General features: G+C 37.2%; 1 protein-coding gene and 1 long non-coding RNA gene across 7 annotated transcripts in view; one reads left to right on the top strand and one right to left on the bottom strand.

The window, feature by feature from the left end:
- ZFPM2 (zinc finger protein, FOG family member 2) overlaps window positions 1-17525 on the top strand; it is a 486429-nt gene that overhangs the window by 462250 nt on the left and 6654 nt on the right. For all 6 annotated transcript variants that reach the window (XM_054518757.2, XM_009244022.4, XM_054518758.2 and 3 more), the window contains one exon: window positions 14470-14676. In XM_054518757.2, coding sequence (XP_054374732.2) covers window positions 14470-14676 — 207 coding nt within the window. The remainder of the gene's footprint in view (window positions 1-14469; window positions 14677-17525) is intronic.
- Window positions 6230-17525, bottom strand: part of LOC103891373 (uncharacterized) — a 287072-nt gene continuing 275776 nt past the window's right edge. The window contains exons 4-5 of the long non-coding RNA XR_008509233.1: window positions 8212-8308; window positions 6230-6391 (exon numbers count right to left, since the gene is read on the bottom strand). This is a non-coding gene — a long non-coding RNA (uncharacterized LOC103891373). The remainder of the gene's footprint in view (window positions 6392-8211; window positions 8309-17525) is intronic.

Genomic DNA, 17525 nt, shown 5'->3' on the forward strand with positions numbered 1-17525 from the left:
GTGTGCCACTTCCACTGTTCCTCCAGTAGGCAATTACTAGTTCTCTTATATTTAACAGTAGATTGTAAAGAAAAATAATTACTTATGGAGAAGCTCTTAGAAAAATGAAATAAAAAACACAAACATCAATTTATAATTATATGTTATAATTAAAAAGCTTGACACCTATTGTTATCCCCAGAATTTGAACCTTAATAGCAGGTCTTGGTCATTGTTCATCATAATAATGTATCCTGTGGTCTCCATCAGTGGAATTACTGAGCTCTGCTGGAGAGGTAACATGTTTCCTGAAAACAGGAATAACTTGACAAAAGGAACATCATCTGGGCAGCAAAGGGATGTGAAAAGAAGTATAGCATTTTTAGTTTTAAAATGTCAGTGTCAGGGAAATGTGTGTGTTTAATATTGTGGTTTGTAAAAATAAGTAGGATATTTTATAAAGAAAAAATTCAGATAAATATACTTAAAACTTAGTAAACTTTTATGAAGGCATAAAATGATGTTGGTTGTTCAGAGATGGTTTCCAGAAAAATACAAAGCACAGAAATGTAACCCCTTTTCCTAGTTTCTTTCTTCTGTAGCAGCATCTGGTCAGCAGTGAAGAGGCAGAATTTCTTCTAAGAAAAGAATTTCTGGCTGTTTGAACTTACTGATGCTAAAATCCAGCTTTTGGGAGGAGAAACCTCTAAGTGCTTGAGGGGAACTCAAAGATGGAAGCCACCTATCTGTGGTGGCAAACTGAGGCCTGCAAACACAGGGTCCTGCCAGCTGCTTAGTACTTCCACCCCTCGGATCCACCCAGCCCTTCACTCTCCCTCTGTAGCAGTTTTAAACTGACTCCCTAGAGAAGTTTAATGAGCCTCTTGGAATTAAAAAAAAAAAAAAAAGCAAAACAGAGAAGAGTAATAGAAATGGACAAGCTGACAAAGGAATAGAGAGGTTCATTTTCAGCTTGGTGCTTGGGGGGTTTTCATCAGGATACCGCAATGGATATTGCACAGAGAAGTGGAAGGAGAAAGAAAGAAATTAGAAACAGCCTCCTATGATGAACTTGTATAATTTATTCCTCTGCAGAGCAGCAGGCAGAGTGTTTCATTTCCCCCCCTCCCCTCTTCTTTTCCCCTCCACCTAATTTCAGTGCATTCCCAGGCTAGGCAAGAATGAAAATTAAGCATACGCAACACACAAGTCGTAATGAAAGTGTGGAATGCAATCAGATTATTCATAAGCTTACAAGTTGTGTATTTTGGTGGAGATATCCTCCCTTCTGCTCCTGATTGCTGATGAAGAATGGTATTTTAATAGGCAGATGGTAAAGACAATTACAGTTAGGGGCTCAGCTGGGAGTTACATCAGTTTATTGCAAATTATTAGTTGATAAATGCTTTTGTTTACAAGCAGAGTCTTAAGCAGCTTTGTAATCAGTTTATCAGCTGCAGGCGAAATTTTGACAGCTCGCCTTTGAGGTGTATGTCACCTCTTGGCTGGTCATTTAAAATCATGTTGGTCAGGGAGCCAGACAGTCAGATGGCTACCTCAGTGCCCCACCGCAAGTTTCTGCAAAGCACTCAGGGCACAAACCCCAGAATGCTGATGAAACTTCATGCACAGGCCTTTTCCTGTTGAAATCCCATAAAAACAGCTTTTCTGTTTGACTAAACCCGAGGTAGGATACCTGAGCCCCATGGCCTCCAACACATTAATTCAGGTTTTCCAGAAAGCTCTGAGTGCTTTTTTATTCACGGGACAAAACTTTCTGAGCTTATGCTTCAGTAGAAATCCGGGCCTGATGACAATGACTCTGTTTACTTTCCGGAAAGAGGCATCATGAGCTTCTTAAAAAAGAAAGGAAATTGTCTTAATAGGAGACATTTTCTTACAGGAAAAAAAAAAAAAAAAAAGTACTGTGGAAAGAATACAAGCCAGGAACCAAAAATCTAGCAGGGATCTGTTACAAACTTGGGCCAGAGAATGCCCTCTTTGAGAAGAGGGGAGTTTAGGGAACACACCGGTTTAACCAGTCTGGCTTTGCTTTCCTTTTCTGTGAAATGGAATGATAGTACTTCCTGTTTGCCACAGCTAATTATATAGATTAATGAGGCTGTTCATGTTTCTTTGTTTCTAAGTTCCGATCAGACCTATATATTATCTGTTGAATTTACATTAAGTAATAAACGATATAATATTTGAAATGACACATAAATCACAGATTCTACTTTAAGCTCATTTCCAAAATATTTGCTGAAAGAGGATACTGTAATTTAGTAGTTTTACAATACAGCATGGCCAACATTCACTAGTTTTTTGCGTTGGTGTAAGGACATCGTTTATAACCTGATGTGTTCAAAGATATGTATACTTGAAGGAGCTCACTTCATTATTCATAGCCTATAAACAATTCTTATTTATCTACTTTTACTTTTCATTCTAACCAAGTAACTTTTGTGAGCCTAGTCAAGACAAAAATAGTCAAATAAATAATCATATACAATAGCTCCTAAACTAGTTATTTTTGTTTGTAGCTACTGACTATTTATATGCTTTTATTTCCTGGTATTCAAGGAAAACCTACTAAGTGAATAGGGAACTAACTACTGAAGTCGGAAGCCAGGTTTCATAGCCAGAAATAGATATTCCATATCCTATAAAATATTGACATAATACGGAAAGTTCTTTGGAAATATGACTTCAGCTGATACATTTTAAATTATATATAACATATGTGTAAAAGCAGCATCTTCTCTTAGTCTCAGAAATATGGCTGAGCATCTCTATCCATTTATCTCCCTGCTTCCTCTTTCTAATTCTGTCTTGGTTACTCAGTTAAAGTCCTGAAATCATCAGAATAGAAAGTGACCACATGGGTTAGTCAAGTTTGTAATTTTAAAGTTGGGTTGACATAAGCTTATGGAAAAACGTTTGGGAGAAAACCAGAGCGCAGTTTTTATCCAACTCCAACATTCAGCACAAGTATTGAGGTCCCAGTTTTCCAGTTCTTAAGCAATTAAATGTTCTATTGACATCAGAGGAAAGGCTGCTTACAGAAGAGCTGAAGAACAAACGCCTTGATATCTTAAATTGTAAAATGTGTTTTAACATAAAGAGCATAAAAAGTTTGCATTTTCATTTTCTATAATCAAGTTAATGAAGGATAAATAGTGTATTTGGCAAATAGTTTCTGCCATTTGTCCATTCCTCTTGATTGGAAAAGGCAAAGAATAATTTTTTACAAAAATCTGTCCTCTCCTTTGGTCCAAATACAAAAGGCACACTCCAGAGTTGCTGGTCAGGTCTGACTTTCTCCCTTCTCCCAAGAACTGCTAGGATGTTCTATAAAAAGCTATCAGGAGTGCCAGCATGGGAAAGTTGAATGCCCCTAAATACCCTGCATTGCCTATATAGTACAAATGAAAAACGTTAAAGATCATTTAAAAACAGGAAAGACCTTTTGCAAAATGCTTTGATTTATTGCTGTGTATTGTGCAGATCTTTATCAATTATTTTACTCTATTTTATTCAAAAACTATTGTAAACTATGAGTTGGCATGTTGCTGCATACGAAAAAAAGGCATTAATCAACTCTAAATAAACAAGTGGATAGATCTATCTAACAACTATGAAGTAGTTAATACATTTATAAGCAATTTTATTATAGAAAGGAAGGCTAAAAGAGTAGTGCTTAATTATCTGGACTCCTCTGTGCTGGGCTCCCTTTTGATTGTATTAATGAAGCAGCTGGCCCATTGTTTCCCTTTAATTCCTCTATTGTTTTAAGAATATGTCACAGCTCTTTATTCTTTTATCAGGTGCTGTGCAGGAGGATCCACACAATACCTCATATTCCTACTGTATTTGCCAAGGCACAAAGAAACCTCCAAAGCGGTTTTCAAAGAAGGGGCACCCATAATTTATAAGTTCTATTCCTTCTGCTACTCCCCTGTCAAGAATTTCAGCAGTATTGGATTTGAATTCATTATAAAATTTGTGTTAAGCAGTGTGGTTACGTATAGACATATGTCCTGTGTTAATGCCTAGACCCTGAGATCTAGGCATTACCACATGCGATGTTGAAATGGGACAGTTATTTAGCTTTTAAGGAATTATTCTGACCAATCACTTCCCAGTTATGAAAAAAACAGATTTCAGAGGGAGGTATATGAAAAAAACAGATTTCAGAGGGAGGTATATGAAAAAAACAGATTTCAGAGGGAGGTATCATGTGAGATTTTTCTAATTATTTAGTAAAAATAAAAGAAGTTAATGACCAAACAAGTAAGTATTCTGCTTTTCTCCACCTCCAGAAACATGATACCACTCTGTGTATGTCTGCATGTGTGTGTGTGTGTTTGTGTGTTAAATGGCCTATTCCCCCAGAGAATGGCTTTAATTTTACTTGAATATGCCTACAAGAGATCATGATTTACTTCATAGGCCAATGTGTAATCTTCATTAACTAAGTGCTTGTCATCAGTTGACCATCTTTTTCCATGGTATGTGGAGGAGATAGACTTTTTAGATCAATGCAGAAATATCAGTCTACATCTTAAGGAAGCAAAATGCTGTAGCAATTTAGTATATGGTATAGCATATTTTATGCAACAGCTATTTTAAAATGCTGGTTCCGTTATGCATAATTACTTTTTCTCCAAATTTTTATGAAAACTACAAAAATTACCCATGGTAAAATAATCTTGGGAGCCTGATTCACAGAAACTGTCATCTTTTTTTTTTTTTTTTTTTTACACATACGTCTTTTTTCTTTGTTTTTTTCCCTATTAAATATCTGTATTTTGGAGGATGTTTTATTGATTTTTCCCCCAGAATTTCTAGTCTAAAAAAAGAGAAATGAGACTTAATGACGATGCTATGCAGTAAAAGTCATTAACTAACTTTTAAATGTCTTTAGAAAAGCCACTAGAATAACTTGTTATTTTAAACCATCTATTTCCTTTTGTATTGTTAGTGAGGATGTATGCGGTTTGTTTTTAGCTTAAAATAAAGTTTCACACTGATATTCCTATCTATTGCTTGAGGCTCCTTATCCTACTATATATTGAGGCAGAGTAATACAAAATCTAAATGTGATTTAATTGGTTCAATTTGCTATATATTTTTATGCTAAGCTTAGGTCCATATCTTGATGAGCCCCTGTAGTTGTGCTAGAGGTTTACGGCTTCACATTCCTTGCATTTCCTTATTTTTATAAAGCAAGCGTCTATCAATCACACAGATAAATTAGAAAGAAACATGTATAGACATAACACATGGAAAAGATTTTTCAGCGTGCTATGTAATTATTAACCTGATTTTTACCATTGTGAGAAGCCATGAATTGCAGATAGCATGGATGAAGTTAAAAGCTTTTATTCCGGATACATTTTGCTTATACAGAACTCTATAGGTATGGTCGAACAATATAATTGAAGCTTTGTCAGCTCTGTAACCTAGCAACAGATAATACTGTTAGGTTACTGAATTGCTCCTGGTTGACAAATAGGGAGTATTTTTGTGTTTATCATGTTTGCTAATGATGGGATCCTTTCCAAAAGGCTTGTCTTAATCTTAATTAGAGTTTATCAGCAGAGGTCTGCATGACATTGTGCAGAGACTGATTTCATAAATAATAAAAAGTGCAAGTGAAAAATTTGGCAGGATGGGAAGATATTTAAGGCCACTGCTTCTAGTAACAGGCACATGAATTTCCAAAATATAATCGAGTTTGAACTGTGACTTTATTCTTTATTATCAAAACTTGTAGTACACTTCACTGCGGTTTTGACAGCAATTATAAGAAAAATTTATAAGCTTCCTGTTAGAAACCATATCTGGTTGCACAAGAACCTTGATCATAAACATTACTTAGAACAGCAAATATATGCTTTTTCAAGAATGTCAAGGTCTTAGTAGTTATTCCTTTTCATGGAACCTTGAATAAGTATTTGTCCTTTATTTGTAAAGGGAGTGGTATTGTGAGTATGAAGACTGAGGAGAGTGACTATGTTTGCAGCATAAGAGACAGACAGAGAGAATCCTAAAATAACCTTTCCATTTGGTGGAAGCAAGGAAGGTATCAGATAGCTGCTTCAGTGCCTGATGTTATTTGATAAAGATTTCATGCCCATGTAAGAGGAATGTGATTTTTTGCTCTAGTTTGCACAATATGATCTTTCCACAGTTTTGGAGGATGCATTACTATTGATCATTCCTAATAATAAAATACATCACTTCAAAATAATAAAGAATTAAACATTGTAAAACTAAATATAATCAACAAATTTACCAAGTTCCTCACTGGCTTATTCAGTTGCAAGATGACGCTCAGTCATTACATCATTGTTTGTTTATCCACTTCCTTCACCATTTCACTCATCATTCCTACATTCTTCAAACACTGCAGGAAAAGGAAACATTCAAAGCTAGTTTCGTCGGGCGCAGTGGCTCATGCCTGTAATCCCAGCACTTTGGGAGGCCGAGGTGGGTGGATCACCCGAGGTCAGGAGTTTGAGACCAGCCTGGCCAACATGGTGAAACCCCGTCTCTACTAAGAATACAAAAAATTAGCCGGGCGTGATGGCGGGTGCCTGTAATCCCAGCAACTTGGGAGGCTGAGGCAGGAGAATCGCTTGAACCTGGGAGGTGGAGGTTGCAGTAAGCCGAGATCGTGCCATTGCACTCTAGCCTGGGCAACAAGAGCAAAACTCCGTCTCAAATAAATAAATAAAAGCTATTTTCAAGTGTCATTTTCTGAGTTTCAAAATGGACATCTTCTCTACTGAATTGTCTGAACACTCCTGTGAAATATTTGATCATCAAGACACTTTTTTCTTCATAGAGCTTAACTCTTTCTACACTATGTAAAATGCAGATAGTTTACTCCTATGGCAGTTATTCTTAACTAAGGAAGAAAACCAAGCCCTCCAGAGAGCTTCTAAAAAATACTGAAGCCCAAACTTCAGTCCCAGAGACTGATTTGATGACTCTTGGATAGGGCCCAAAATCAGTGTTGGTTCCAAGTTCCCCTCCTGACTGTATTGTGCAGTCAAGATCGCCAGTCAGTGCTTGGTGGTTAGGTCGAATCTTGATGCCCTTTTTAACGTCCAGCTAAACTTGCAATTTAAATAAGGAATTGGGAAAGTGCTGCATTTCTATTTTATATTAATAATTGAGCTTAATGTATGTGAAGTGCTTAGAACAGTGCCTGGCACATAGTAAGTGCTTTCTAAGTGTTAGCTATTTTAATGAGGTTAGTCACATTACAAGATAACTTGGAGTCAGCCAGGCATGGTGGCTTACACCTGTAATCCCAGCACTTTGGGAGGCTGAAGCAGGAGGATCCCTTGAGCTCAGGAGTTTGATACCAGCCTGGGCAACATGGCGAAACCCCATCTCTACTAAAAATACAAAAGTTAGCTGGGAGTGGTAGCACACGCCTGTAATTCCACCTACTTGGGAGGCTGTAGTGGGGATCTCCTGAGCTGGGAGACGGAGGTTGCAGTGAGCTGAGCCGTGACTGCCACTGCACTCCAGCCTGGGTGACAGAGTGAGACCCTACCTTAAAATAAAATAATAAAATAACTTGGAGTCACTTCCACATCACTCATAATTTTATTCTCTATATTGTAGCTATGCATTTAAAAACTCTATCTAATAACTATGTAACCTGCCTAATGCTGCTTCATAAATTGAACCACCATATTCTTCCTTCAGAGAGATAACTGTGCCAATTATTCAAACTTAGTAATGAAAGTAGGAGTGTTACAGAGTGAACACCAGATGGCGCCATGGCTTGGGACACCGAGTTTTTCATATAAAATCTGCCTTATTCAAATCCCATCTCCCATATGTCCTTCTCATCCTCTAGTTCCCCTCTAGCTGTGTGACTTTGAACAACTTAAACTTCCAGCATCATGATCCCACAGTAAAATGAGAATCAATAAAAGCCACCTCACTGCTTTCTTGGGGGAAATCAATAAGATAATTCATGCAAAGCTTTTAGCACAGTGCAGGTGTGTAGCACATAGTAACCACTTAATAAATGTGTGATTATTACTATTATTAGCACATGATGATGGAAGCATAAAAAGATGCTCACAACTGGATGATGATAAATATTTAGTCTAAGGCTGTCATTTGAAATGATGTGGGTAATGCGATTTTCCAAGCTCACACAGTAATAACGAAGTCAGGACTAAACTAAACTTTCTTACTCACCAATAAAGTGCTCTTCATAGTTCATCTTTGCATTGAGGACAAATAAATTTTCCGTGATTTCAGTTGCCACCTGTTCTTCACTATTAGTGTGTAATTCCTTAAAATAAGAACATTTACCCTTTAATGGCAGTGTAAACAAAGTAGTAACAGTTTTATCAGTGAAGCATATAGTTGTCCCTCAGTATCCTTTGTGGATTGGTTTCAAGACCTTCCTCAAACACCAAAATCTGAGGATACTCAAGTACCTGATATAAAGCTTTATTGGTTTTTTACTTGTATTATTCTTCATTATTGTAATTTTGGGTAATATTTTTATCTGAGTTTGATTGAATCCAAGGATGCAGAACCCAACCATATGGAGCATATATTTACATTGCCATATGTCCACCCAATACTTTTACGGAATTCCATTTGTTTTCATATTAATATACCATTAATATGGATTAGTGTATTGAAAGTGCACTTGGTTTAAATTTGGGGCACATTAAGCATACTGCTTCTTATGAAAGCCACAGAAAACATGTTTAGATTCCTTAAATTTCACCTCTATAGAGAGTCAACAGGAACGCTCCACTGGCACTGGAAACACAGGCAGAAACTCAGATCAATCAAGTAACCAGGAACTAAATCGTTCAAAAATGTTCAGATCTACACAGGTCTCCCGAGTTCATTCAAATGAAAAGATTTAATATGGCCAAATAAAGTGAACTCCTTCTTAGCAGCAACTTCATTTCACTAGGTACTTGACTTTCAAATGGGGTTTGTTAAATAGCTTTGCTAGGAAAGTCGAGAAGGAAGATCTTATGCCTTGTGTTTATGTTTTTTTTTTTTTTTTGGTTTTCCTAAAATCATCTCATATGAAGCCACTTTATAAAAGTTATATTCTTATTCTTAGTTATGGCTAAAAATTTTATGCCAATGTTCTAGGTTCACAGAGGATGTTTTGTAGTGAAAAAAATGTACCCTCATTTTTTTCTCAATTTTTAAAATTCTGATAAAATACACATAACATAAGATGTAGTATCTTAACCATTCTCAAGTGTATATAGTTCAGTGGCGTTCACATTGTTGTGCAACTATTACCACCATCCATCTCTAGAGCTCTTTATCTTGCCAAACTGAAATTCTATTTACACTAAACCTAAATCCTCAACCCCGTATCCCCAGCCCCTGGCAACCACCATTCTACTTTCTGTCTCTATGATTTGGGATACCGTAAGTACTTCATGTAAGTGGAATCATACACTGTTTGTCTTTTTGTGACTAGCTCATTTCACTCAGTACAATGTCCTCAAGCTTCATCCATGTTGTAGCATATGTCAGAATTTCCTTTCTTTTCAAGGCAGAATAATATTCAGTTGTATGTGTAGATCACATGTTTCTTATCCATTCCTCTGTCAATGGATACTTCCATGGGTTGCTTCCATGTTTTAGCTATTGTGAACCATACCGCTATGACCCTGGCTGTTCAAATAGCTCTTTGAGATTCTGCTTTCCTTTCTTTTGAATACATATCCAAAAGTAGAATTGCTAAAATTATAGGTAATTCTAGTCTTAATTTTTGGATAACTCATCATTTTGTACAATTTTACATTCTCTCTAACAGTGCACAAGGGTTCCAGTTTCTCTACATCCTTAACAACACTTTTTTTTTATAATGATGCCCTCATTATAAAGCCAAATGTAATATCCTGTGATTTGTTTCTATTAAACATAAGGTCAAAGGGTACAAGATACCAACATAGCTAAATATCAACATGACTTAGCATTTTCATGTGCTTGGATAGCTTCTTAATTTACATAAATACTACTACCCTCCACACAATTGTAAATTAAAGTGGGCCATATTTATCTAAGCTCTGAAGCATTAAAATAGGAAACTGGCTCTCCTGCCCCTTCAGATCCACATAGATTGCTAGAAACTATTTCTGTTTCTAACTGGTCCACAATAGTTGGTGATCCATAAACAAATGCAACCTTATTCTTCTTTTCCAAAATGAGTTAGCTGCCTCCAGTGAAGTGTAGACAGATCTGCTCATTGAATTCATAGATATGCCTTTTCTTTCTGGGGAGATTTCTTTCCTCTTGGATTTAGCAGGGCAGTAAGAAATGAGACTGATAGCAACCCCAAGTGGATGAAACCAAAACGATCATGGCTAACAATTATATAAACATTTATTATATGTTATTTATTTTATGATTATATGTCAGGTGCTGTTCTTAAGCTTTCACGTATATTAGCTCATTTAATCCTCATAATAACATCATGAGTTCAGCACTACTTATCATCTTCTGCATTTTCAGGAATGAGGAAACTGATAGGTAGAATGCTTAGGTGACAAGTTCTAAGTCACACACATAGTAAGTGGCAGAGCCAAGATTTGCACCCAGGCAGCCTGGTTCCATTGCCCAAACATCTGCCAAGAGTGATCACATTCTGAAAATTTTATTAGCATCAGTAATTGAAGTTACGTTGCAATATTTGGGCTATCACTTCCTATAAATGACTCCCTCAAGTTGTATGTTCTAAATTCACCATCTAAAAACTCAGCCAAGCAATTATAAAGAAATCCAACCCTTGATTTTTGTGGTGCCATTCTTTTGATTTCCCTCTAACATTTAAATATAACCTCTTGGTACATTTTAATGATCTCATCTTCTCTGCGCACATCCTAAATGTTGAGATACCCCAAGTTTCTTTGGTGATCCTTTTTTCACTCCATACTCTCCCTGGGTTACCACATGAATGCAGAGGGCATCCATGGTCAATTAGAATGTGCTGATCACTTCCACAATATTTTTTTTCTTCAGCCTGTATGTCTTCTCCAAGTTCCATCTTCCTCCTAGATAAATTCACCAGAAGTCTGTCAGGTACCCCAAACTTTACATTTTCAAAACAGAATTCATTATTTCTGTGCATACACATATACACACATACAACACACACACAACACACACACATGCACACTTGGACTTTGCAGTTGGACAGACAAAAGTGTAAGTCACAGTTCTGCCACTGACCCTGTGTACAGCTTTGGGAAACTTAGTTATCCTCTCTAAGCTTCAGTTTTCTCAAGTCTAAAGTTAGGGAAATATTACCTACCTCACAGAGTAATTGACAGGATTAAAATAGATGAATTACATAAACCACTTAGCTTATCAGGCCTAAAGAAAGAACTCCTGGCTGGACACCATGGCTCACGCCTGCAATCCCAGCACTTTGGGAGGCCAAGGCAAGAGGATTGCTTGAGCCCAGGAGTTCCAGACCAGCCTGGGCAACATAGTGAGACTCCATCTCTATAAAAAATGTTTTTAAAAATTGGCCAGGCTTGGTGGCTCACGCCTGCAATCCCAACACTTTGGGAGGCTGAGGCAGGCGGATCACGAGGTCAGGAGATCGAGACCATCCTGGCTAACATGGTGAAACCCCGTCTTTACCAAAAATACAAAAAATTAGCCGCGTGTGGTGGCAGGTGCCTGTAGTCCCAGCTACGCAGGAGGCTGAGTCAGGAGAATGGCGTGAATCCGGGAGGCGAAGCTTGTAGTGAGCCGAGATGGCGCCACTGCACTCCAGCCTGGAAGACAGAGGGAGACTCCGTCTCAAAAAAAAAAAAAAAATTAGCCAAGAGTGATGGTCACACCTATAGTCCCAACTACTCGCTGGGGTGACTTTTCTATAATTCTGAACCTTCACACATGCTCATTTATAGGGCAGTAATGATGTACCTGCCTGGTCCTGCCTACACATGTTTTTACTGTTTTACCTCTATTTATTCCTCATGAACTAATGAAAACATCACCTTGGATAGCTTGCCTAACTTCTCCAAGAAGTGTCAGTTACTCAGTCCGCTCACATTTTCTTTAGCATGAGGGGATGACACTCTTAATGTGATATTGTAATATATTTGCATATATGTGTGTATTCTAATTGCAGAGCTACATGTGAAGCCATAGCGCCCAGCCTAGCATGCAGCAGAGATTTCAATGAATAGCTGATTAGTGAATGATTTGAAAGATTAAATCCAAAGATAACTGACTTTCTCTTCAAGTCCAACAGTACATTTTCAGTCTAATTTAGCCTTTTAGAATGATACGCTCTGACTAAACCATCAAATGAGATAAAGTGATAAAGATAATAAAATTTGAAACATTATTTGGTACATCTGAAAACACAAATATGTATTACAACTGCTGAGTCATTTAATGATGCATACAAATGATTTTTTGTTCACTTTTATTTGAAGTTAGTATTTTTGAATTTAATTTTACTTATTTACTAAATCTTTTGGTTCAAAATTTGAGCATAAATACTCTTGAGTCATCCTATCTTATAGCTTACCACAGTGATAAAGATTATTTGTGGCTGGGCATCTTCTCTAAAACCTCAGTTTCTCTTGGGCACCTGAGTCCAACTCTTTCCTTACTTTTGTGAAAGGTACACATAGCTGGACTTACCAATAATGTAAAGTTAATGACTGAAGTCTAGTGACTCTGAAAGACCATATGAACTAAACCTGAATTGTGGTTTCTTGCTGTGTCTCCCCTATCTCTCTGTTACACAGCCTCAATAAACTGTATTTCAGTGGAAAGATAAGGTGCAAATGATTAAATGATTACCTTGTCTACAGTTGCAAGTAGTTTGGATCTGAATGCCCATAAGGGAAGGAAAGCATAGAAGCTAATCGCAGAAGCTTCTAGGTGGGAGAACAGCAGAAATACCACCACTCACACTTTCATCGCTCCTCTGATTTCGACATGATATGGTTTAGCTTCTATTATTTGAAAAGAAGTAAATCAAAGCAAAATGAATCTGTTTTATTCAACTGTGGTAAACTTGTATGCTTTCAGATACATTCGTGGAAAGTAAAGTTTTCTAGCATTTTAGTATGTTTGTTACTTTGAAACTTTCACACAAATTTGGGGTCTGTAGTCTTAACTTCATTTTTTAACAATCATATACTCTCACAGATGGTGTTTTGTTTCCTTACCTTTAAAACTTAATCAGCTGGCTTAATTAATTGCCCAACGTTTCTCTAAAACAATGTTCTGATTCTTCTGTGCAACTCTGCCATATCATATGCTGTTGTTATCTTTTCCACCAGATTTTTACCACAAGTTGTTTAAAAACCATGAGCTCTAAGGGTGGAAAAAATGAAGTGCATTTGAAAAGACAGTTATGTTGAAAGATAAACAGAGCAATATGACTTATCAAAATGGGTACAAGTTTTGGCTGCTTAATGAGTGCAATACACAGCCTTCCAATCTATACACAATGAAAAAAAAAGAGCTTTATAACATATCAAGTATGCTACATTATTTCAGGCATAACTGTATAGGATACATATCTAGGCCTGAGAGTGTAGATAACAAAATATAAGTGCTTTGCCTGTCTAAACATGTTAAATAAACGAGCATTCGCTATCACATTCCAATACATTAGATGTACTTGCATAGTTAATTTTTCTTTTTAATGCACAACATGTGATCGTTGAAGTGCAGTGCCAGAGTATATCTTAGTGTTTGAAGAGACATTTCTTTTCATTTAAACAAATCTGTATTTAAATGAGCCTTTTTGAAAAGGATTTTTGGCATATCTTCATTTCAGGAAGTTCAGTCAGGGTAAATGGAGATGAAGAAGCTACATTATACAGAATATTATATAAGTAAAGATCATTCAGCCAAAAAAATGGTAGCAGACATAGCAGAGTACAACTACCTGAATTTCATTTTAATTTTCTAGATCTTTAGGAGTTTTTGTTTACTTGTTCTGTAGTTTGGGCATTGGTATTGGTAGGATGGAAGTATTTCATGGGTGGAATAGAAGGAGAGAGATAAATAACTTTTTACTTTCATAAAATATAGAAAGAATAACTTCAAATGCTAATATGAAATAAATTTCAGCAGTTGGGTCCCTACTATGCTGGTTTTTAGGTACTGTCCCAATCTACTAGTAAGGTTACTGATTCAGGCAAGCCCCAGAAAGTAAATAATTGACAAAAATCTCTACAAATTATGTTTATATTGTACTTGATTCTTTGTCTCCTCCTACTTCTGGTCACTAAACAGTTCATTTAATGCAAGGAGTACAGTTTTCCACACCGGAAGCAAGAGGAACACAGCTGTTGCCTTGATCAAACACTCCACTCCAGTAGAAACCAGTGTGAAAAACATGAGAAGGTGCTATGGACATCAATCTAGTTTACAACAGACTCAAGCATCCTATGCCAATTTTATCTTTTTCTGTTTTCTTCTTAATAGGGGGTCAGCTTTGGTGTACCACTACGAAGGCCATCTCTGAGGGTGAAGAGCTAATTGCCTTTGTGGTAGATTTTGACTCAAGGCTACAAGCTGCCAGTCAGATGACTGTCACAGAAGGGATGTACCCTGCACGCCTGCTGGACTCAATTCAGCTGCTTCCTCAGCAAGCTGCCATGGCTTCTATTTTGCCCACAGCTATTGTCAATAGTAAGTGCTCAGTGCTGTGTAGCCCAGCTTTAGAGGTGATGGGAATTTATGGGAGAAAAAAGTGTCTACTGACAAGAAACCAGGAACAGACCTTTTTCCTTCAGTGTTGTGGTTTCATTTTATCTTCGTGTGTGTGTGTATGTGTGTGTGTGGGGGGGGTCAATTTTCCTGGGAGTGTAGAAAGAACCCTTAACTGCAACCATTTCAAGTCAGATTCCTGAATGTCACACACACACACACACAAAGCTGATATTCTACATGAGTTGAATAATATTCAAGGCTACTTAGCTATGAGAAGGCGAGCACCTTTCATTAATGCTTCTATAGTAGAAAAAATTTGGTATTCTTTAAGGGCCGTAGACTTAAAAACTTGAAAAAAAGAAACAAAATACAAAATCAAAGTTTGATTAGATATACTAACAAAAAAGAAGTGTATCCTGGATAAATCAAGACATCTGCTAATGCAAAAAGGTGAAAAAAAAAAAAAAGAGAGAGAGAAATGCATGATAAGCTTAGAACACTTTATATGGAGAATTTTTAAGTAGGCCCTGGCAAATTTACCTTTGTGATTTTACTTCGTAAAAAAGAAATTGAACTTAGTTTGTATTTTTGTGTCACCGAATGACACTTCATATGACAGAAAATCAGTGGTCTGGAGTCCCAAGATCTGTGTTCTAGACATACCTGATTTTATCTAGCTCTATGAAAAAACATGAGTAGCAGACACATCTTAAAGAGGAGAATAGATTCTGAAGTTAGTAGATAAGCAAAAAATTGCATCTAGTCAAAAATATACTTTAAAATCTCTGAGACTCTGAATGAGGCAGACGAGAAATCCAGAGACACAATGATGTCTTGATATTAAAATAAAATATTCAACTGTAATTAGATTCTTGCTGTAATATCATCCTTTAGATTAAAGAAATTATCAGATGAGTCTGAAATTACTGTGCATTCAATCAATGATATAGTACTTCCCATTTAAGCTAGTATTATTGGATTTCGTTATGGTAAATGTAGTTATTTTCTTTCCTGGATCTTTACTTTGATTCTGATAGTGAGGAACTGGAAATAACATGGGCCCAACCTGAATTTGAGGCAAAAGGATTTTATTGCCAAAGATTCTAGGAGTATCTGATGTTATTGGGAAGCTCCAATGTATGAATGTTAATTCTAATTATAGTGGAGAGTGTACTCTATTTGCTTTCTGTAGCAAGACAACTATTTATGTCAAATAATTCAGCATAGATGCAGAGAGCTTTTGCTTTCATTCTGAAATTAGTGAGTTAAATTCATCCTGCTTAAATGGACCCTTTACTAAACTGTGTAGCCTCATGAATAGTGTAAATGAAATTAACTTGGAAGGGAAGGGTTAAATAATAAACAGTAGTAGCATATAATTTTAAAATTAAATGTGAATTTGAAACTCTATTATTATACTTACTATCCTTACTTCCCTTTCACTAGAATTTGATCATTACTTTTTCTCCTTTTTGCCTTTGATGTGATCTCCCTGAGCCATCTCCTTCACTACCATGGGCTCCACCAACAACCATAAATAACAGTTCACAAATTATAAGGTCAGCCATTTCTGCAGAGTTTTAGGCCTCTGTTGCCATTTATCCCATGTTCTTCTGTATTTCTTACAGAAATATCAGATTCCACATGTCTAACGTGAACATGTGCCACTGTTTGCCTGGCTTAGTCCCATTGTACATTTTTATCTGGCATCCCTCTGGATGGTGACCCCTTTCTCTACAAAAGTCCTGAGTTTGCACAATACGAGGTCAGATTTGGTCACCCTGTACATGCCCTAGCCTGAAGACATCACCTCTCCATCCTCTGTTCCCTGTGTAGATGAATGAAGCCATTACTGACACAGAAGCTTGGGAGCAAAGCAGAGCCTTATTCATCCGTTCTAGAATCTAATCACCAAGCATTGTTCATGACTTCTAGTCAGTTCTACTTCCTCAGCATAATTCTTCCTCTCTGCCACCCTTGCCATGGAGGCATTATGGAAGAGTGATTAAGACCAGATTCCAATCACATTTCAACCACTGATGCGGTCATGGATGGGCAAGTTACTATAACACCAGTCTCCTCACCTCTAAGTGGATGAAAGGGGAAAAAACACACATGAAGAAATTTACCATGAGTGATCACATGAAAATGACACATCATAGCACGACCTGATAAATATGGTACCAGTATTAGCTGCAGCTCAAACCCTGTTGTGTTTCTCTTAGAGTACTGCAGTTACCTCCCACCAGTCAAAACTCTTTCTTCCAAATTCACTACCTTCAAAACTAGACTCCACTGCTATGATTCTGATTATGCGATAATATCTGATTATGTCAGTGTCTTGCTTAAAATGATTCAGTGATGCTTCATAATCATTAAGACAAAATCTAAAACTTGTTGAGAGTCTCCAATTCTTTCACAGTCTATCCCTGCCTCCTACAGCCTCTTCTCTCCCAGCCCTATCATGCTCCTTGCCTCAACAGTACAGAACAGCCTCCCAGCCTCCCAGCCCCTCTCTCAGGCTCTCATGGCTTTCCCTGAGCTGCTCGTTTGATCAGGATGACCCAACCCCTCTTCTCCACCAAACCAGCTTAATTTCATCCTTCACACCTCAGCTCAGGCTGAGCTCATCATCTTCCCTCTAAGCCCATCTCTAATCTCCTCCCTCCACTCCTGCCATCAGCCTCTTTTCCATGCCCCAGGGCATTCCTCAGATACCTCCATCAGAACAGTAATTAGGCTGTAATGTAATTAGCTGACCACATGTCTATCATCAACCCAAGGAGACTATATGCTTCCTAAGGCCAGCTGTTTCATCTTTCATTTTG

The sequence above is a fragment of the Pongo abelii genome, chromosome 7 (genome assembly GCF_028885655.2).
Source record: "Pongo abelii isolate AG06213 chromosome 7, NHGRI_mPonAbe1-v2.0_pri, whole genome shotgun sequence".
NCBI classification, from domain to species: domain Eukaryota; kingdom Metazoa; phylum Chordata; class Mammalia; order Primates; family Hominidae; genus Pongo; species Pongo abelii.